The sequence below is a fragment of the Lepidochelys olivacea genome, assembly GCF_965140295.1.
Source record: "Lepidochelys olivacea isolate rLepOli2 genome assembly, chromosome: 1".
In the NCBI taxonomy this organism is placed as follows: Eukaryota; Metazoa; Chordata; order Testudines; family Cheloniidae; genus Lepidochelys; species Lepidochelys olivacea.
This window is the reverse complement of record NC_140411.1, coordinates 180,462,265-180,485,202: the sequence shown is the minus strand read 5'-3', so window position 1 is coordinate 180,485,202 and position 22,938 is coordinate 180,462,265. Positions and strand designations below refer to the sequence as shown.

The 22,938-nt window shown below is 39.7% G+C and overlaps 1 protein-coding gene across 19 annotated transcripts in view; it reads right to left on the bottom strand.

Annotated features, from left to right (window-relative positions):
- ROBO2 (roundabout guidance receptor 2) overlaps positions 1 to 22,938 on the bottom strand; it is a 644,167-nt gene that overhangs the window by 141,076 nt on the left and 480,153 nt on the right. For 14 of the 19 annotated variants that reach the window (XM_084645672.1, XM_084645685.1, XM_084645684.1 and 11 more), the window contains exons 6-8: positions 20,765 to 20,892; positions 17,248 to 17,259; positions 2,088 to 2,212 (exon numbers count right to left, since the gene is read on the bottom strand). In XM_084645672.1, coding sequence (XP_084501798.1) covers positions 2,088 to 2,212; positions 17,248 to 17,259; positions 20,765 to 20,892 — 265 coding nt within the window. The remainder of the gene's footprint in view (positions 1 to 2,087; positions 2,213 to 17,247; positions 17,260 to 20,764; positions 20,893 to 22,938) is intronic. The other 5 variants (XM_084645683.1, XM_084645689.1, XM_084645679.1 and 2 more) reach the window with 1 other exon arrangement.

Here is a 22,938-nt window from a genome sequence, read left to right as displayed (position 1 = left end):
GCAAGAATCAGAACCACATATTTGATGGTTGGATTGGAACCTCCTTACACGTTGCATAATCAGATGAATAAAATGGAGTGAAGAATCAACGTAAACAACTTAACAATTGCACAAGCATGTACTCCTGTAGCTGCACAACCCAGAGAACACAGGATATTGACTCTGGTCTTGATCCTGTAATTGGACCGCTGTACTCCGTGCAGCGCTCCATTAATTTCCTTGTGGCTCCGTGTGGGTGCACCTTTGCACAGATCCGAGGCTCCACTCATGTAGATCTTCCGATTGCACGACTGGGGCCTCAAAGAATATGTGCAGTAATAAAGGTGTCTATGGATACCTTCACGCACAGCCACACCAGCCCACATTCTAACATAAGAAGATGAGCTTTTATACAGGATGCAGACTTTCTCCATTCTTAACTCGCATTCTTGTTATAAAGGCACAATTAGATGGTGCAGAGCAGACTCCTCAGCAGAGACCTGAGGTGGTGGCAGCTCACGGTGTGAGTAGACAAGCAGCTTCAACAGGCCCAGAAACAGATCTGCAGAGAACGCTGGGCTACTAATATTCAGTGACCCAAACCAAGAGTGAGTTTTGTTGTGGGGGGAGTGATATGATCAGAGAACTCTTGCCAAAGGCTACTGGGAATTCACTGAGACTGGTGGGAAGGATTTGGGTAGGCAGCAGGACAGTGTAGATAGGGGAGGCACTGCTTGGGTGTGAAGAGAACTGCGCAGGGTACATACCCTAGGGTTCTGGCCTGTCTTTACTTGCCTAAGCCATGCCTTGCCATCTACGCTGCTATTTATGCCTGTGCTAGGTGGGAGTGCAGTGTATGTACTGTACATGCTGCCATAAGTGTAGACATAACCTGAGTGCTTGGGGGTGGTGGTGGTGATGAAGTTCTGCCTGCTTAGGGCTACTGAAAGAGGATTTATTTATTTTCCCAAGAATTCAAGGTGGGGGCTAAAGTCAATTTTAATATTCTCCAAGACGACTCTCGACATACTGAATCTGACCCTTCTAACTGCCATTAACCACCTGTCAGAAGGGTTAAATATGAAAATATATCCAGTTGGCTCCGGGAGAAAAATTATATTAACATCCGGGGCTACAGTCTCTATTTAGATCTAGGCCATTTGTACAGTTCAGGTCCCACAAAGGACAAGCAACTATCCACAAATGGGCAGCAGAGAATTCCACCAGTCCAATGTATCTCACATGGATGTAACAATAATCAGCTCCCTGATGCTCTCATCTCCTGCCCTTAGCAGCGCGCATGTGCAGGAGAGAATCTGGGCCATGGTTTGCAACATCAAAACTTTATCCACCATAAGGAAAACCATCCAAACAGTGAGACAGCCTGTCTTCTGAAATAACTAGTCTTGGCAAAGCAACAACATTGAAAAATTACACAAAGATTTATCTGTGACAGCATCACATTCAAATCTAAAGCTAAGGAACTCAGTATTGGCCCAAGGTGTGTCAGAAACTCAGTCATTAAAATGACACTAAATACCCAGGGGAAATTTTTCCAAAATGAGCCTCAGAAATTGTGCATGCCAGTTTTATGGAGGCAAACAGCTGCATGCTCAAAACCTGCATTTGCATGCACTGTGGCACATGTCAGTGCAAATCAGGCAGTCAGATCTATAACTACCTGATTATGACAACACAGGTGCCCTGTTGTAATTACTGCCCCTGATTGGATAAGAATTGTGTACATCCTCTTATTTTTGTTACCCTGTCTCCTTCACTCCATACCATATTTATCCTATCCACCTGTTGACTTGTGTTTCAGACTGAAAACTTTTTAGGGATACAGACTGGGATTTTCTGTATGTCTGTACAACACTTAGCACAATGGGACCCACCCTGGTTGGCCTCTAGGCGCTTCACAATATAAATGTGCAACAACAACAACATTATTAAAGGATATTTATGGAGTGTAATGAAGCAGACAAGATCTCTTTATAAGGCGCATAGAGCATGTGAAAGACAGTAAGTTAATTAAGTGACTTAAAAATATTGAATAATGTGCAATTTCAAAAAAGAGGTAAGCGTTCAGATGAAGGGTTTAGACTCACCTGGCTGCCTTCCTTTTGCCAGAAAACAGCAGGCTGGGGATTTCCTTTAGTTTCACAGGGAAAGGTCACTGTTCGACCCTGGGCTACAATCTGATCTCGTGGTCTTATCACAAACTGCGGGGGAGCTACAATGTAAGAAAAAACATGATGTAAAATTGAGGGAGATTTCTCAAAGAATGGATGAATAATATCAAAGGGAAAAGATAGCATTATGTAAATGCATTTTCATGCCAGAGGACATTCATTAATTAGTATATACACAATTAGTAAATACCAAAAAAAAAAAAAAAAAGAGAGAGAGAGAGACAGAAAAGAAAGTATCTCCATGTATGACCTCCATCAGCTGTAAGAAGGAAAGGATTACAATCACACATATTTGTTTAAGCTCTGATGTCAATAAAACCTGAGGGGCAACAATCGGGCCCTTTATGGTGCAGGAGCTAGTTATGTTCCAACCTTGTCCTCAAGCCTCCCCTGGACCAATACTGATACTTCCATACCATCTGCACTTTAGAGAGCTCACTGTTGTGCCTTACATCTAGAGACAACTGTGCTTTGCTGTGGTGAGCACCAGGGTATAGCACTGGCATGTCCTCAACATCCTTTTCAGTCCATCTCATCACACTTTTAAAAATGAATGGGAAGGGAGGGGTGATAGAGGAAGTGACAGAGGCAGGAGAGGAAAAGTCCAATGCCTCCCCTATGGTCCTTTAGGGATGAGTGGGAGCAGAATGTGTGTGGGAAGGAGAAGTAGCTATGAAGGAGAGTGACAGAGTGAGATATTGTCCAGGTTTCAATGAGTGCAAGGAGATGAAGGCAGCAGGAGCTAAAAGTTTGTCGATGGCAGTGATCTATGTTCAGAAGGAGCAGGCATCCCAGACAGAACAGAAAGAGGAGAGGGGAGATAAAATGGGGAAAGAAGGGACATGGAGAAGATTGTGATGCCAGAGAGTTGTCAGAGAGGGCTACAGTTGGTGGTAAGGGAGAAGATACATGGAAGACCAAGACCAGGGGAAATGTTGCCAGAGGTGAGCAATTGAAGGCAACGGAGAATGGAGCAACATAGTGTGAATTGACCAGGGGGAAGGGGAGCATAGGAAGAGGAGGAAGGGCTGGTGAGAGGAGTGGAGGGGAAATGAGTGAAAGAGAAATGATGATGTGGAGATGGGAGGTGATGAAGATAGAATGGAGGAGGAGGATGGAAACAAGGCAGCTGAATTTAGGAATGATAAGCATGGGTCAATAAAGGAAGTGACACACTTAAAACGCATGGCATGCAAAATCTCCCCACTTTGAAAATAACTGGTGTCCCTTAGGTGTTTTATGATTGGATTCACAGTATTTTACATTTCCAAAGGGTCTCTCCCAAAGGATCCTTTAGAACACACTTCAAATATTGCCAGCTGCTCTGTTTATGTGCAGGATGCAGAGCAGCACAAGGAGCCTCTTCATCCCTCTCATACTCCTGAGTGTGAATTTTCCAGCTTCCATTGAGGAGTGCAGTTCGTGCATCCTGCTAGTGCCCAGCACGTTGTGAGCTATCTGAAAGGGGTGGGGAGGGAGGGATTGAAGTTGTGCCTTGGAATTTCCCTCAACTTCCATCAGTCATCTCTGAGTGGCCTCTGTATTGACAATGATGGTACTGCTTTGATGTACAGCCCCTAGACTCTCAACTCAGCCTACAGCCTCCTCGAGCCTTTAGCTGCAGCATGATTTCCTCCCCACCATACTTCTCTCGACCCAATGCACATTCATGCAACTGTTTCCAGGGTCCAAGAGCAGCAACCTGATGAATAGCCATGGAAAGCATACCCTTGGCTCCTACAAAAAGTGCTATAATGTCTACACACAGCAGGTAGGTTTTTCCAGGTTCATCTGAAACACCCTCACACACAGCACACTATAGGTAAATCCATCTGCTATATTTAAAGGGAGAGGAGTGATAGACCTAGCTGGAATTTGGTTGCAGTGGATATTTCAAGGCCGATGATTAGCAGGGCTGAATTAAGGCAATCCAGGGCACAAGGAATGATATAACACAAAAATCACTCCATGACTCCACCTCCGCTCCCACCTCCCTCCACTTGGATCCCCCTCCTCTCTCACAGAGGCAGTGGCAACAACATTGTGGACTTTCATCTCCAGGAGCATCAGAAGAAGTCTCCCAACCCTTGAAAGAAGCAGAGGGCTTGTCTTCGTCAATGTGTGGCAGGGGTGCTCCCTGGGGGAGATGGGGATTAGTACTTACACCCCAGCTGCTGGGGTACCTGCTTGAGAGGGAGGACTGGGCCTTCTGTACTATTCTTCTTGAGCCATACACAGAGTCCTCTCTCAGAGTGGTGCTGAAAAGGCTCTCTACCGCAGCATATCATGCATTGAGATAAATAGGGGAGCTCACACCCTCACAGTAAGCATTTCAGGCTTTCTGCAAACTCAGGCAGACACTGTTGCACTGATTATGCTCATGTGTCCAAGCTTTTCTTTGCAGCTATGAGGGCTAGAAACATACTTTAAAAATATCAATAAATAAATGATGAGGTTTTGAGGTAATCACATGATTAATCAGGAGTAATCAGGAGTTGGCCTACAAGTATCTATGCCTTGATCTGGTACTCGTCACTAGAGTACAAAACCATCCCCTCCAGCCAACTTTTAGCTGATCTATGTTATACTATACTTTTAGGAAAAGCATAAGAAAAGCATCTAAAATGATTACACCCTACTTTTCCGATATCCCTGTACAGGATAACCTCTCTACAGGATGTACTGAAACTTTTTATAGGGAAATCAAAGAGTGCCCCAATTTGTGCCAATGCACTCCAGTATGGAAATGCAGCTCTGTCAATAGGGAACTTCTGATTGTAATGGTGTTCACAGGATGAAAATCATGATTTCACAATACTAGAATAGATTCACCTATCACAGCCAGGCTGCCCAACCATAACTGAGACTTGATCGTAACATTTAGCACTTACAACAGGAGGAATTCTGGTGGAATGTCACCTTCCGGGCACCAAAGTGGTAGCACTACTATTTTTACAGAGTGCTGGATGTGCCCTAAAGCAGGGACTGGTTCAACCTGGTCCACTTTCAGATGACTCTAGGGCTTTTTTGTAGTTATTGGAATGGGGGTTCCTTGTCAACCACAGACATAGAAGCAGCTTCCAAAGATGGGTAGTCACCGTTATCCTCATTTTACAGATTAGACAACTGAGGCACACAACAGTCAACAGGTCAGTGGCAGAGCTGGGAACGGACACTTGGTCTCTCAGCTTCCCCTTCAGTGCCCTGGCCATTGGACCATAAGTTATAAAGCCTTAAAACAAATGTTAATTAGATAAACTCATTTCAGCCCTCACAGGCACTGCTATAACACGTAGTTGCATTTGCCTAAAACCTCAGCACATTAGAAAAACCTGTCAAAAGAACCTGTTGTGATGTAATAAATCAAGTGTTTTGCCCATCAACCAAATACCCTTCATTATTTCAGCTGTAACATTAATGGGGTTGGAGTAAACAGAGTGGAGAAACTCTTGTTTAATTGACATTCGCAAGCCAAAGACAATGGCTCTAAAACAAAGCATATTGCCTGAATTCCAGATAACTAGACAAGAATATAAAGAAGAACAATTAAGATTAGAGGCCTAGGACAGTTTTCTTGAAACAGTGTTTTGAGAAATTTTAATATGGTACACAATAAATTAGATTTGATTTCTGGCAAATTATGCTTTGATACTGCATTCAGCAAGCACTGGCTTCAATCAATGTCATGCTAAAGCTCTGTTATGCTAATAGCAGCTTGTGAGGGCGAGTAGACTGATATGGAAATCAGACGGTTGAACATGAATAGAAAGCACAGGCCATGTACGAGTGGGCTTTGAGATGAGGGTCTGGGGGACCCTAAGGTTAATCACATCATGTTCTGAGTTGTTTTTACAGCACAGGATGGTATTCTATGGCATGAATTAAAATGAAGATAGCGAAGACGCAGTTGTGAGCATTGGTATGTTACTCAAGATGCTAATGGTGGCATTATGTTGCACCCTGTCTTTCTGGATCTTTTCATGCCTGAGTGAATGACTCCTTTATGCTATATTAATAAACGTATATAAAAGTAAGCCAGTGCTTTTGTGTTAAAGAGCCTTAATAAGCAGGGGGGGTGGGGTGGGGGGCAATCGATGTTGCAAAATATTTCAAAGGAATTCCTCAGCATTTATCATAGCCTAATAGCTAACAGAATGAGCCCATTGGGATAGATTGCAAGCCATTCATTTTTCCACCCAGGGGTGTTACTGAATTCTAAGGCTATGCTGAGTCACATGGGGCTTATAAAGTATCAGCTGTAGAAAATTTTGACTGAATTAGTTCATTCCTCCCAGCTGAATGCTAGTCACTTTATAAGAAATGTGGCAGAGTATGAATTGTAGAGGGCAGGAGCTGAGGCAACTTATCAAGGTAAAATGTACAATTTTATAGTAAAAAGTATAGTGACCCTATAGGAAGTAATATCACAATGGAATTATTGGCCTTCTCCCAAGAGGTGCTGTGTACTAGCAGTTCCCACCAGCAGTTCCCAATGATCCTAAGGGACTTGTATTGTCATGACCTCCTCACCAGCAACTTCTCCAAACTAGGTGCCCTTAGGTCTATATATTATATAGTTTGATTTTAATTAAAAGTAAATTCTGTAGTAAAATATACTGTATAATCACTATTAGAAACTAAAATTGAAATTAAATCAGTGCAAATAGTAATGGCGTGGGAGTTATGTCCACAGTTGTCCACTAGGATTTATCATGCAAACCTAACTCATTGTACATAGTCCACCAAACAATGTGTCAAATGGTGACAACCTAATTAACTTTTAAATTATGCATACTTAGATAAGAACTTTTAAATATACCACAACATCTAGGCCCTGATTTCCATTTACTTTGATGGAATTTGGATCGGACCCCGGATAAAATTAACTTTCACAAGAGAAGCGTGACAGTAACCAAATTAAAAGGGCTTATTTATAATTAAAACATATTCACTTATTATTTGTAGAATACAATTTGAATTACTGATTTCATAACATCTAATTTCAGCTATTTTATATCCACAGTCAGTGACATACAGCATGGAAATTACTTTGGAAACCTTAAAGTTCTAAAAATAGGAGCTCATTTGAAACTTCAGTGATTTATTAACACGTTTACCTCAAAAGGAAATGGTGTATCAAATGAGATCTCTAATTCATGATGGAACATATGTGCCTTCAGGCTGTGAGATCAAAAACAAATTCATTCTGAAGGCCTTTTTCAAGTTGCACTTTATTAATTTATGGTCTACTGTCTGCAAGTGGCATGAAAGTTTAATTTCTAAAATCTTTTCACCATTAAGAAGCCTCATTTAAATAACCCATACAATACGGGTTGTGTGCTTAGCCTCTGTCCAACACTCAAAGTTCCATTAACTGCTGGGACGTACTACACCTACAAATATTAGACCTGCTCTTCTATTAGGTAATATTATTACTAATAGTCATCATCGTCTTTTTTTATTTGGAAGTAGGGATTGGATGACACTGAAGAATAAGATGACTCTTTGTACACTTGACAAGGATAAATTTCCCTGACACTCCTGTAACTGGGTGAAATAGAGATATATAACTGCAGCAGGTGAAAGGCTCATTCTGGGAAAAACAGGTTCTGCTAATTGACAGGGAAACTCTAAAGAAATGGTCTGTGACCACTCCCTCAGCTGAGATCATCTGGTTCACCGAGCTGTCAAAGTGATGCCATAGCCTCCAAGTACTGCTACTGAACTTCTAGATGTAGCAATTGGCAAATTTATTTTTTCATGTCTACAGGATGACTGGTCAAAACATTGGAGACTTTTCCATCAAATGATCACCAAAGTATAGTGCCTCATTCCTACCAGCACCTCCAGGACAATCCATTGAAATGTGCTGTATCAAAGACGACATATGAAGGATATTTCATATATCCTTCCTCCTCAAGGATATTTCTCATACAACATGTTGCAGCACAGGATGGTCTGGTGAGGACATATCATAACTGTGTTTTCCACTGGTTGTCTGTCTAGGTCTGGGTCCAATTCAAGGTCCTGGTCTTCACCTATACAGCCCCCAGTGGGTTTGGATCTGGCTCTAAGTGACCACTTTTTTCTCCAACTCCCAGGACACTAGTGGCATTCATTATGAATACTTCAGTGGATTTAGGTGCACATGTTGTTGGTGGGGAGATCATGATGTCATCAGTGGATGAGCTTTGGAGTTTGTTTCTGCCAGGAAATCAGGTTGAATCAGAGTCTTGCCATGTATAGGTCACATGGCAACCCTCACCTCTATATGGAGGTATTTTCCTGAAGGATGACAGGATTCTCTAGCTCAATTTAAGTACATAAGAACAGCCATACTGGGTCAGACCAAAGGTCCATCTAGCCAAGTATCCTGTCTTCCGATAGTGGCCAATGCCAGGTGCCCGGGGGAATGAACAGAACAGGTAATCATCAAGTGATCCATCCCTTGTTGCCCATTCCCAGCTTCTGGCAAATAGAGTCTAGGGACACCATCCCTGCCCATCCTGGCTAATAGACATGGATGGACCTATCCTCCATGAATTTATCTAGGTCCTTTTTGCACCCTGTTATAGTCTTGGCATTCACAAAATTCTCTGGCAAGGAGTTCCACAGGTTGACTGTGCACTGTGTGAAAAAATACTTCCTTTTTTTTTTGTTTGAAACCTCCTGCAAATTAATTTCCTTTGGTGGTCCCTAGTTCTTGTGTTATGAGAAGGAGTAAATAACACGTCCTTATTTACTTTCTCCACACCAGTCATGATTTTATCGACCTCTATCATACCCCCCCTTAGTTGTCTCTCTTTCAAGCTGAAAAGTCCCAGTCTTATTAATTTCTCCTCATATGGCAGCCGTTCCATACCCGTAATCATTTTTGTTGACCTTTTCTGAATCTTTTCCAGTTCTTATATATCTTTTTTGAGATGGGGCGACTAGATCTGCACGCAGTATTCAAGATATAGGCGTACCATGGATTTATATAGAGGCAATATGATATTTTCTGTATTATTATCTATCCCTTTCTTGTTGATGCCCAACATTCTGTTTGCTTTTTTGACTGCTGCTGCACATTGAGTGGATGTTTTCAGAGAACTATCTACAATTCCTCTAAGATGTCTTTCTTGAGTGGTAACAGCTAATTTAGACCCCAAAATTGTATATGTATAGTTGGGATTATGTTTTCCAATGTGCATTACTTTGCATTTATCAACATTGAATTTCATTTGCCATTTTGTTGCCCAGTCACCCAGTTTTAAGAGATCCTTTCGTAGCTCTTCGCAGTCTGCAAAGTCTGGAGTCAGGCAATGCAAGTAAGAGTCTAAATGTTTAGGAAATTGACCAGAGTCAATTCCTGTTGCATGGAGTCCATTACCTATTAAAACAAATATATGTAAGGACACTCAGATACTATGGTGATGGGTATTCCCAACTTCTTTTTCTGTATACTTAGATTGAGGTTGAAATTGGGATTATGATATGGAAATTGGGGTGAGAACAAAGGAAATAGGGAGGATTCACGGATTAATACTAATTTTTTGTGATGGTTGCTTTCTTGGAGAGTTGTACTGTGATTAATCCTGCACCTCTGGTTTTGGTGATAATGGGATTGGGAAGGATGTTGACTGTCCCATTTCAGGGAGGTGAGAGCACTTTTGAGGGTGACATAGGAATTGTTTGAAGGAGGGAAAGAAACAGGATTCACACCATTGTGTGAGGATTGCAGCAACATTTTTGGAGGTGTCTGTCAAATATGTCTAAAAGGAGACTGAAATACCTATTTAAGCATATGGCTGTTGCACTTTTCCATTACAAGGCAGAGAGTGTCAAACAATGTTGCTATCAGCTGGGGATATGGCAATCCAGGAGACTAGTTGAGGGGGACTTGGTCCCTTTGAGCTCTATTGTTGTGAGTAGAGGAAATGGGCAGATACAGACTAACAACATATAAGCTAAGAGTGAAGTATTAAATACTGGATACATTGGCTGAGGCAGCTATATTTTCTCAGGAATACAGAGCTGGTTGACAGTGACTCGATTCACCACATCTTATGAAACATAATCACTGTCAACCATGATATGATCACAGATGAAGCTCTCACGTTGGAGACATAACAGAGAACTGAAGGGATGACACTGCAGATTTATTACTAACCCAAATATCTGTGACTGGTTACTCTGTTCCGCATGAATCAAGGGAGGGTAGAGGAGATGGTGAACCCATCTCATTAATGTTTAGCATTAAAATGAAGATGATTTCCTAATCTGATACAGGATTTGATACAGTCTCAGGATAGGGAACCAACTAGTATTGTTATGCAGATCCTCTTGCTGCGCCACAGTCAGTACTAATGGAATCGTTTGGAATATCCTTACTTTCATTGTTCCATTGGGGTGGTGTGTTGGGTTAGCACAGGGAGCTATGCTTGCAGTCACAAGCGTGTGTCGGTACATCTTGACTTTGAAGCAATTCCATGGATTTTCTGGGCACAATCTGTTTCCTGAACAACGATCTACAACCTATCCTGAAGGACAACCCATCACTCTCACAGATCTTGGGAAACAGGCCAGTCCTTGCTTACAAACAGCCCCCCAACCTGAAGCAAATACTCACCAGCAACTACACACCACACAACAGAACCACTAACCCAGGAACCTAGCCTTGCAACAAAGCCCGTTGCCCACTGTGTCCACATATCTATTCAGGGGACACCATCATAGGGTCTAATCACATCAGCCACACTATCAGAGGCTCATTCACCTGCACATCTACCAATGTGATATATGCCATCATGTGCCAGCAACGCCCCTCTGCCATGTACATTGGCCAAACTGGACAGTCTCTACTTAAAAGAATAAATGGACACAAATCAGATGTCAAGAATTATAACATTCAAAAACCAGTTGGAGAACGCTTCAATCTCTCTGGTCACTCAATTACAGACCTAAAAGTGGCAATTCTTCAACAAAAAAACTTCAAAAGCAGACTCCAAGTAGAGACTGCTGAATTGGAATTAATTTGCAAACTGCATAACATTTAACTTAGGCTTGAATAAAGACTGGGAGTGGATGGGTCATTACACAAAGTAAAACTATTTCCCCATGTTTATTCCCCCCCTCAACCCCCCACTGTCCCTCAGACGTTCTTGTCAACTGCTGGAAATGGCCCACCTTGATTATCACTATAAAATGTTTCCCCCCTCCCACTCCCCTGCTCTCCTGCTGGTAATAGCTCATCTTAAGTGATCGCTCTCTTTACAGTGTGTATGGTAACACCCATTGTTTCATGTTCTCTATGTATATAAATCTCCCCACTGTATTTTCCACTGAATGCATCCGATGAAGTAAGCTGTAGCTCACGAAAGCTTATGCTCAAATAAATTTGTTAGTCTCTAAGGTGCCACAAGTACTCCTTTTATTTTTGCGAATACAGACTAACATGGCTGCTACTCTGAAACCTATGTATTATTTGTCTCCCAGTTTTTCTTCTTTGGATGGGGAGAGGGTAGCTGATGCATACTGTCTTACACTGGACTGGGGTCCTTACCTAGAAAAGGTAATAAAGCCCCAGGCATAGATGATGGAACTCAAACAGATATTTTGGATGGATTTTTCCACCATTAGGATTTTATAGGAAGAATAAAAGGAATTATTTGAAAAAGATCTGACTTCTATTATCACATCAGAAGCATCTTGATTCCAAGACTAATTGTTTTTATCTCCAATTTAACTTCAGAGTCTGAAGTTCATAAATAATAAAATATTTATTCTTATCTTGTTCTGTGATTTCATGTGGTACAAAAAGCAGACGGTCTCTGAAAAAAATTGGAGAAACACACACAAACCCCTCTCTCTTTGAAGAAACAGAGAGAAGATCAAATGAGAGCAGATCAAAGTGCATTAACAACTTGTCAATCCATATTGGCAGGGTCCATACAGACAGTTAGTCTTTGAAAGGCTAATGCATGGTAGAGTCATACCCCAGCTTGCTGTGAATTTCATGTTTGTGTGGACAAGCCCCAGTTTGTGTAGACTGACCCAGACCCCACTGAAGTCAGGGGAAAGACTCCAATTGATTTCAATGTCCACAATGGAGTTGGCTAAGTTCAAATAAGCTTCAGATAATAAGCATCCTGAATTGTGGATCCAAGCAGAAAGTATAAATCTTTGTGGGGTCCAACAATCATTAATGAAGCTCTCCATGAATACTTGTACTTGTAGCAATCTGGGACTCTGTAATGGTCCATCATGATTTTGGCACATATTTGGCAAACACTCTGTGGAAGCCTAAACAGAGAAAACAGATGAGTTTGGGAGATTTTGAGGTGGAGGGGTTTGTGGTCCAGCATTTTTCTGTTTTGTGATCAGCTTGTTGTTCCCACAACTGACAGTGCTAATCTTACCTGAGCCATTTGGGACTCTATGGCACTACTAGCCAATAAAGGTGCAGCAAAAATCCAGTTTGGACACATCATAAATGCTGTATTGCTACAAGGCCAAGTCCTCACTTAACACTCACTCAGGCAAAACTTCCCTGAAAGGCGATGAGAGTTTTGCCTCAGCACAAAACTGCATATGGATATGAAGGTTTGGCCAGTAGATCTAAAAAGGATAATAACTGCCTGGACAAACTGCCTCAGTGTTTTGTTTTCTTACTAAAACCCAAGGAAATGTGCATGTTGCCCTGTGATTAGGTTTACTCTATTTTCTGATTTCATCACTGTTCTGTCTAAAGTGTTCACCAGTTAATAAATAATGAAGAATCATTCTAGCTCACTCACTTTCCATTTAGGGAAGAGCTAGCTGCAAAATGTCTGTTGTTGCCTTGATTAACTGCCAAATCTCTACAGACAGCAGCAGCAGACATGTCGCCCTTTGATGTAGTTATCAGAATTTCTGCCACCGAGAGATGGCACAATTCTGCAAAGTGGGATCTCACCAATCAGCATTTCTGATAATGATGTATAATTCCTGAAAGTCCCGTGTGAACTGTGATATTTCCATGACTGGCACTATGATATTTCCATGACACAGCATTCACAGTATATAGGGTTTGCTGCAGGGAGAGAAACATCTTCTTCACTTATCATCTAAACAAAGACATTTCAAACCACAAAGTGAACTTAGTTTAAAATACAGTTCTTTGCATTTCAGATATATTGTTCTGCAACATTTCAGATAGGCCAATAAGTTGTGTAGGGTTGATTTACAATGTGACAACTTCCCAGAACAGAGTATAATGCATCAAAAAGTTACATTTCACTTAAATTTGAATAGATCATATCTAATTAGTATTACACATGGCAAATGGAAAGTAGACAACTTATCTATATGTATCTGCCTACCCCATGTTAGAAGAACCCTCCATTTTTAGTTAATTGCAGTTAGATTGTTTTATACAAGTTGAAAATGAAATCCAACTTCTTGATGCATTCTTTTCTGGAAAGTCAAGTCATATCATAAATCAAGGCGACTTGACCTATTACAATGCAACTGAAATGCAAAGAACTGTACTTTCAACTGGATATAGGCAATTAATTTGAAAACTAAGTACTTTTTTTATCTGAAGTGACTTACTGAGTGATCAGAAAAAAAGCAGATAATCAGAAGCATCAGACACATAGTTGATTTTCTTCTTTTTGAACTTAATTTTATTTCTGGAAGTTTTCCATATCAGGCAAAACAGTTTAGCAGTTACTTATGAAGACTGGGCCAATGATACTTTTTTGTGGGATTGATGAATCTTTCTGGTTCCTCCCAACTTTGGTGGTGGCTTTTCATAGTTATTCTAATGTGTGAGTGCCATAAGAAAGACAGCAAAAATGAAAATGTGTGAAAATATTAACTTGTTCATCTGGAAAATGCATCTGATGAGTGAAAGTAAATGGCCTAAATAGGAATAAATATCCCGCTTCCTAAACCCATCTGTTGTAACTCCTATAGGAAATCTTTCAAAAGCTTATAAATAAAGAGAACATCTATTTGGGAGATTGGCAACACATTTATTTCAAGCAGCAAATCACAACATGATGAGTAATCTGGTAAAGAACTGTTAAAAATTCACAAGCTGCCATCTACCTCAGGCAGTACCATGCTTCATTTTTGCATACTATATGCTACTAGCTGCTTGAACAAAAGATGGTGAGCAACAAAAATAATTCAGCCCTGAATTTTTCTACTCCAGATGAAATTTAAAGAAAACTCTGAATAATAAATTCAATAAATATATATTTGAATCTATCATGGAAAAAACTGAACTGAAAATTAAAAGTACTTCAAACATTAAAATTCCTCCTCTTTTGCATTTCAAGGAACATTCCATGAAATAATATCCTGGTTTTGTTGTCCAGGTATTTTTTTTTTTTAAAGATGCTTTTCTCCTGAAGCATAAGCAGAAATAAAGAGTGCCAGAACCTCTTCCGGTACGTGAATGGGATGAAAGAACAAAATCCTTCAAATTCTACACTGCATGCAGCTGTTGTTCCGTGCATGCAAATATACCACAATTAAAAAATAGGCATAAGTTTCTAGGAGTGGACTAGATATTTTACCATTAAGCAATCAACAGTACCATTACCTTTTATCATAATCTATTTTATTACCAGTTGGTAGAGATTGGCTTGACCCAAATCCCTGATGTAAATTTACTAAACTTAGTGAAACAGAGATCTGAACCTTGTGAATCTGACCCACCTCAGCTAACTGATCAAGAACAGTAATTGCATATATTGCATTGTTGGGAAAGTATTTTGTTGTTGTTGTTGAGACTTCTTGTAAAGTTATTCAATTATACATGAATGATAAAAATCAAGCAATTCACAACCATTAGTCCAGAAAATTTGTGTGGTAGCTCTTTACATTTGATATGATTAGGGCTGATGTTTTTACATTATTCTCAACGAATTAAATAATTTGACAACTACTGTACTAAACAGTAATTATTTTAAAACAACCCACTCTATTTTATGGCCATCTCAGTAAGTCAAATAAGGGAGACATTTTCTTTGTACCAAATGACTACTTGTAACAAAATAAAACAATTTTAGTGTGGTAAATGTAAATCTGAACAGAGTGTACCCTTGTGAAGAAGTCATGTGCTCGGAAATAGAATAAATTAAGATCAGGAGATTCAGTACAAGCTTAGGAGCTGGAATTGTGACCTCAGGATCTAAAGAATTCAAAACCAGAGGATCAATGTGTTGAAATAAGAAGAAACGTCGACACAGCAAAAGTCTATTACTTTCCTTGTAGATATTTTTTTTAGTATAGTCTTTATAGAGCCCAAACAGCCTTGGCTTATGAATTTTTTCTTCCTTCTCTTTTAAGGATGAGAAAAAAGAAAGCTTTCCAAAACAAAATGTTTGTTTTCTTGTACTGGCTTTCCCACTGAACTAAAATGTGTTTATTAGTAGTACTTTTCTAACCTCCATCAACCTAGTGCAGTCTTCACAGGCGGGGGGGGAGGGGGAAGGGGGGTTAGATTGGCTTAACTATGTCGTTCAGAGTTGTGTATCACACACCTGAGCAACACAGCTGGGTAAACTTTTTTTTAGTGTAGACCAGGCCTGAGTCACAGTCGTCTCCCAAACAAAGGGCCCAGTTCACAGCAACTTTACTTCATTTTCACAGTGGTGTAATTGCATTGATTTTAATTGAGGTCATTTGTGTAAATCAGGCTCAGAGTCAGCTTAAGAAATTCCAAATTGTGTATACAAACTTAATGTCAAACCCTACAAACCATACTCAGTTGCAACGCTAATGAGAATTTTGCCTGAGTAAAGGATTGTACCTTTCAGGAGTGTTTATTAACATAAACACTAATTTCTGATGCTAAAGGTTTATCTTCACAACAGCATTAGCTCAAGATATAACAAGTGTCGTTCCCTAACCGAAGCCCATACACACACAAAAATCTGTAGCTCAAGTCAAGTGGTGCTTTAACCTTAAACTCGCTGGCCCATCAAGGGGTGTTTGTGGAAGCTCGAGCGCTGCCCAGTGCAGTGGGAGCTCAGCTACTCTGAGCTGCTAATACAAACTGTTGCTGTCTGACCACTCTCACTTGAGCTACGCTTGAGTATAGATAACTCCAGCTGACACTGCAGTGAAGCCAATTCTTTACATAAAAGGCTAAAACAATTAAATCATTATTCTAAACAACAACATAGCTACCAACTATGACATTCACAATTGTAATTTATGTGGAAAAAAATGTCTAGCAAATCCCCCTGAGCATGGAGTGCACAGCCATTAATGAAAACAACAAAAGAAAATGTATTTCCTTGGAATATTTTTCAGTACAAGAATAAGTTTCAGTGAGTGACAAGCTTCTTTTTCATTTTGCTCAATCTTTAAAATTTAACCAAAGTTTTGAAAGAAATCACCAGGATCTGAATTTGCTGAAGGGATATTCAAAGTGCAAATGGTGATCCAGGGCCAGCCTTCCTATGCACATTGTATTAACATGCACACTATTTTCATTTGCAGCCATCTTGTGCACTCCAAAGGCAAAACAGAAGGATGAAGAACTCCCCCAACACGAAGGGGAATCCATTCCATCCTCTCTTCAATTCAAGACCGGGTTACAATCCACTATAATGTTTCAAACATTTTACACAGGTACAAAATACACAGGACGTGCAAAGCATGTGCTTCTTTCTTTACGTCATAAAAAAAAAAAATGGGTTGCTCATTTAATGCCTGATCCAAAGCCATTTGAAGTCCATAGGAGTTTTTCATTGACTTCAATGGCCTTTGTGTCAAGTTCTTAACACACCTCCACAAACTGTTAAGAATTACCCTATTGTAATTTTGGCTTATTAACACCCCACCCCTCTGTGATATAATTGTTGATTTGTTAGTGATTTGTCAAATGCCATTACATATGATATTCTAGAAGTAATAAAAGATTCAGAGATAGCACTTCTTGCCCAGTCAAAATCAGTTGGCTAGCATTAGAAAGTTAGCACTATTAAACACTATTATTAATGATCAGTGCTTAAGTCAGTCCAATGCTGCTGCAAATGAAAGATGAAGCATTGCATGAAGCCATGCGAAAATGGATAGAAGGATGGTTACTTACCAACAGGGCGAGCTGTAGACATTACAATGGTGTGGTGAGAACATAAAAAAGAAATTAAAAAAAAGAAAAGAAAATCTGTCAGAATGCATGACATGTAATGTTACATTTAACTATGGACACTCCAGCGATCTCTAAACTCACCAATGTCAGTGTAAGTAAGAGGCCCGACTTTATTGTTTAATTGAGAGTTATTGTTATTACATTTTTTTTGAGACAGCAGTTACACAGCTTCTGAATAAGCTGGCTGGAACCAATCATCTGAGAAACATTTTTGATAGGTTCATATGTCGTCATCAAGTATCACTGTTAATGCTTGATTGAAATAAAATAGCTTTGCATTAGCACAAACTTCTAGGCCCTGATGAATACATCCATTCAAGCCACAGACTGGCAAATGTCATGCCAATAAATGAAAGGCATCACTGTCTGATTTAAATACCAATTGAATTTTAAGCATGGCCAGTCAGTACTGCAGTAAGAGTTGGAGAAAAGCCCAAGACACCATTTTCCTATCCATGAAAGCTTACAGCACATCACTTTTTCTTCACTGACAGGGCTGATGAAAATATAACAAATAGGTTGGAATGGCCACAGAGATTTCAATTCAGAGCCGCCCAAATTACTGCTTAGATAAACTTCTACTTCCTAAAAAATTGCTGCTGAATGATTGACAGGTTAATTCTGCTTCAGACTTATATTGAGATTGAAAGCAGTTGCTGCAACAAGTGATTTCTTGATTATAGTAGGAGCTCTTCATTGCACTTGAGTTGGGGAGAGGGCTGTCAGGCTCGCTGTTATTAAAATACAGACATCCCTTTTAGAGGAGCTTAAAATCTGGACAGGAAATTCACTTGAGATTAAAATCTGGGAAGATGAAATTTACCTTTTTTTAGCAATAGAATGAGTGTTACCCACTGAGGAGCTACAAGATTGTATAAGCAACCAGTTTCATTTGCTCATTTAGGCTCAGAGACCAGGGTCAAATCTATGTTTTCAGGAGCCCCCATGTAAAGTACCGTTCAGGCCTATTCAGTTTTCACCCCTCCTATGACCTAAGCCCTGTCTGTCATAACAACCACTCCCTTTAACCATTTCCTATCTGCTACACACTTCAGCGCATGCCAACATCCATCCTCTCCTCTCTTTGTTAGGCTTCATGGGTTTCAGCAATATGAAATATCCTCCCATTTCGTGTACTGGAAAGACAAGAGGCAGAACAGAACTGCACCTTCCGAACCACAGGGCTGAGGGTACAGTCAGGGAATTCAAATTCTGCCATCACCTGTGGCTAATGAGGTCAAATGGAGCCATGGATGCGAGCTGGGTATTAAACTGTGGCAGGCAGGTTGCGTATGTGTGCGCGCATCCACATGTAACTTCAGCACTGGGTTTTCAATGGACACGTAGGTTACTCAGAATTAGGGCCACCCCACACAGTAAATTCTAAAGCATGTGAGCTGTTTCCCCCCTTTTCATGGGACAAAGTGAATATGATGAAAGTAAGGCAATTTCAAATAATAACTTGACATTAAATACAGTAATGACACAAGCTGACAAAAGTTTGGTAGTTCAGGATTAAGACCTTCATTAATTAAAATAGGACCAATCCTGATCCCTTTGAAATGAAAGGAAGTTTTCTTAGGGGTTCCTTGTTTTCAAACAGCCTAGAGTGCCGAGCATTCAACACTGAATTTCTTAGCTTTTCTCATTTTCTGTCACATCCTGAATGTTTAATATGCTTGTAATATAGTGGCTTTTTTGTATTGAATAAACACTCTGCCTATGGCCTTTAGATTATAAAGCCAAGAAGAAAAGATAATGGGAAATCTTCTTGAGTGTAGGAAAATCGATTAAATTATATATTTCCTTTTTCCACCTTAATTTGGTCAAGTTCAAGCTCCAGTTCAGAGGACTTTTGCTTTGTTCTAGCCACTGCTCATATCACAAGGCTAGGTTAGTAAAAAGAAAGGCTTGACCCGATAATGTATACAGTGGACACAGTTCTAGGAGACTTTAAGGCCACTAAACTAATGGCCAGATTTATTGGGTATTGTGATTCCTTCTGTGACAAAGGAAATGCACACTTTTTGAGAGTTAATTCTTGTGCCTATTTCTATCAAATTACAAAATGGAAGAACAATCCTCATCACAAACAAATAACATGTAAAGCCATTTTCAGCTTACAACAAGAAAGCCACATTATCACTTATTATCTAAAATGACATTATGGCAATATTTTAGCAGATGGATTATCACAATACTCTCTTTTCTTTGTTATATACTAACATCTCCCCCCTTGCAAAGCCACTGGGTGACTTTTTTTCTTTGAATTCAGCAAATTAAACTGAACTGTGTCCATGAATTAAATGGATGGAAATGGAAGTCGGCCTCTTGGGTCAGTTGACCCCTGTTCTAATAAAGCAATCCATAGAGATTTTGAACATTTGATTTAATGGGGGGGGGGGTAAGAGAAGATGAAGCTAAAAATGTTTTTATTAACCTTTCACAGCTCTACTGAAACCCTTCATCATGCACCAATAAACTGTGAAATAGTGTCTGTGTGATACCGATTGTATCAAAATTGCGGCTTATCCTTTTTTGAATGAAACAAACAATATTTTAACTATTATATTTTATATACTCTTATGAAAATATGTTTTCATATTTTTTCCTCTCTCTCCATAATATTTAATATCTCCGTATGTACTGTCACAAAGTACTTTCTACAAACTCATTAGGCTGCTGGGATTTTAAACCTCCTCACTATAGTATGTAGACATCCAACTACAGTATGTAAACATTAGGTGGGTACCAGTGTCCAAAGGCATTTTCAGAGGAAAATGTTATGCTTTAACTTATTATACTTAACCAAGTCTCTTATTTCTTGGGATGGTACTAGTCTGTCATGTGAAAATAAATGGCAGATGGCTCCATTATGAAATGTTCAAAATTTAAAAAATAAAATAAATATACAGGTTTCAGAGTAACAGCAGTGTTAGTTTGTATTCGCAAAAAGAAAAGGAGGACTTGTGGCACCTTAGAGACTAACCAATTTATTTGAGCATGAGCTTTCGCGATGAAGTGAGCTGTAGCTCACGAAAGCTTCTGCTCAAATAAATTGGTTAGTCTCTAAGGTGCCACAAGTACTCCTTTTCTTTTTAATAAATATACATTGACTTAAGTTGTTCTAATTTTATTACAGAAAGGAACATAGACAAACAGTCTACACAGGGGAGAAAATACAATAAAACCTACAACTAGACTCATACATACATATGAATTCATGCTTTCAGTTACAAATACTGGGACAGATCCTCAGCTGGGATGAAATCTTTGTTCCATTATAGGAGTTTTGCCCTTAACTTCAATGGGACAAGGATTTCACTGTTGGTGAAAATCAGTATAGCTCCATTGGCTGTGATGGATCTAGGCCAACTTATTCCAGGTGAGGATCTGGCCCACTGTGTAGGAAAATGACACTGAAACATGACACTCTCTCATGTACTGTAGCACTCACCTCGAACTGTGAGGGTAGCAGAGGCCTCCACTTTTCCAACTCGATTCTCAGCAATGCATGTGTAGGTTCCCTCGTCTGTGCTCGTGGCCTTTTTAATGCGCAAGGTGTAATCATCTTTGATGTCATATCTGCATTATAGAAATAAGGAAAAGGAAAGACGTTATGTAGCTGACGATAGACGTGGCAAAATTTCTCACCTGGAGTTTACCAATCTGATTCTATCTTGGATATATCTCTGGAAGATAATTTATTATCTAGAGTTAGATAATTCCACCAGGCATTCATCTTCATGACATTTTTATTGCACTATGCATTAGTTAAAAACTTTACAGCCATAAAATTAGTATTGCTATGTTCACTCAGTATTAGGGCTTTATTAATAATATCACTCACTCTGCCCTTGATCTAGAGCAATATGATAAAATTAAGCTATCAGGCATCAGTTATCAATATATGACAGCTTAGGTTTATCATGGCTTTAACTGCATGAGCTGCATATTTTACTTACGCTGCTTTAAAAACAGTTTTCCCCTAACAGGTCCCTAGTAAAAATTGTCAGCCCCTGAAGGAGGGTGGGACAGGAAATTACATTGCACTCATTTATGCACAGTGTACATTGTAAACACAGGCTTTGCAAAGTGACAGTTTGTATGCAAGACACATAAGTTTCCCAGAAGCATAATGTAATAATTTAACAGCATAGGGAGAGGAGCTTTACTTCTTTTTTTTTTTTTAACAAAGAAGAAACAAACATTTTCCTTGCATTTTTCTCCTTTTGTTTTTTCTTTCTTGTTGTTACTTACTCTTATGCTAGCTCTAAAGCTATTCAGAATGTATCTGCACAGTATGCATACTTCAGTATGCAGTGACCATTCATTTGTAAAGCTTTCTTTTTTAACTGAAATTCTGAAAGATATTCAGATTTCAATTGCTGTCATCCTGAAAAACACTCACTTGATAAAATATTATGGATGTTTTAGGGCCTGATCTATTGACATCAATGAGAGTCTTTGTCTTTTACTGATTTCAATGGGCACTCTAAGTCCCACAACGATTTTTATGAGGTATATTTTACTCCTGAAATAGTCCCCTTGAATAAACATTCTGTTTGGAGATAACAACCCTACTAACAACCTGAAATTAACTGATTGTGACCATAACATTCAGTTGCAGATTTGTCAACCCTAAGGGGGAAGGATGCTCTTGAGACTAAACTACCAGACTGGACCTAGAGGGAGCTGAGTCTTATACCTAGATCTACACACCCTGTGACCCTGAGTAATGATTCAGTTGCACTCTGCCTCCATTTACTTATCTGTAGAATGGAGACTATGGTCCTGTCATAAATATAAAGGGAAGGGTAAACCCCTTTGAAATCCCTCCTGGCCAGGGGAAAGCTCCTCTCACCTGTAAAGGGTTAAGAAGCTAAAGGTAACCTCGCTGGCACCTGACCAAAATGACCAATGAGGAGACAAGATACTTTCAAAAGCTGGGAGGAGGGAGAGTAACAAAGGGTCTGTCTGTAGTCGTCTTGGCCGGGGACAGAACAGGAATGGAGTCTTAGAACTTTTAGTAAGTAATCTAGCTAGGTATGTGTTAGATTATGATTTCTTTAAATGGCTGAGAAAAGAATTGTGCTGAATAGAATAACTATTTCTGTCTGTGTATCTTTTTTGTAACTTAAGGTTTTGCCTAGAGGGGTTCTCTATGTTTTTGAATCTAATTACCCTGTAAGATATATACCATCCTGATTTTACAGGGGGGATTTCTTTATTTCTATTTACTTCTATTTTTTATTAAAAGTCTTCTTGTAAAACACTGAATGCTTTTTCATTGTTCTCAGATCCAAGGGTTTGGGTTTGTGGTCACCTATGCAAATTGGTGAGGCTTTTTATCCAACATTTCCCAGGAAAGGGGGGGTACAAGTGTTGGGAGGATTGTTCATTGTTCTTAAGATCCAAGGGTCTGGATCTGTAGTCGCCTAAGCAAATTGGTGAGGCTTTTTACCAAACCTTGTCCAGGAAGTGGGGTGCAAGGTTTTGGGAAGTATTTTGGGGGGAAGGACGCGTCCAAACAGCTCTTCCCCAGTAACCAGTATTAGTTTGGTGGTGGTAGCGGCCATTCAAAGGATAACAGGGGTAATATTTTGTACCTTGGGGAAGTTTTGACCTAAG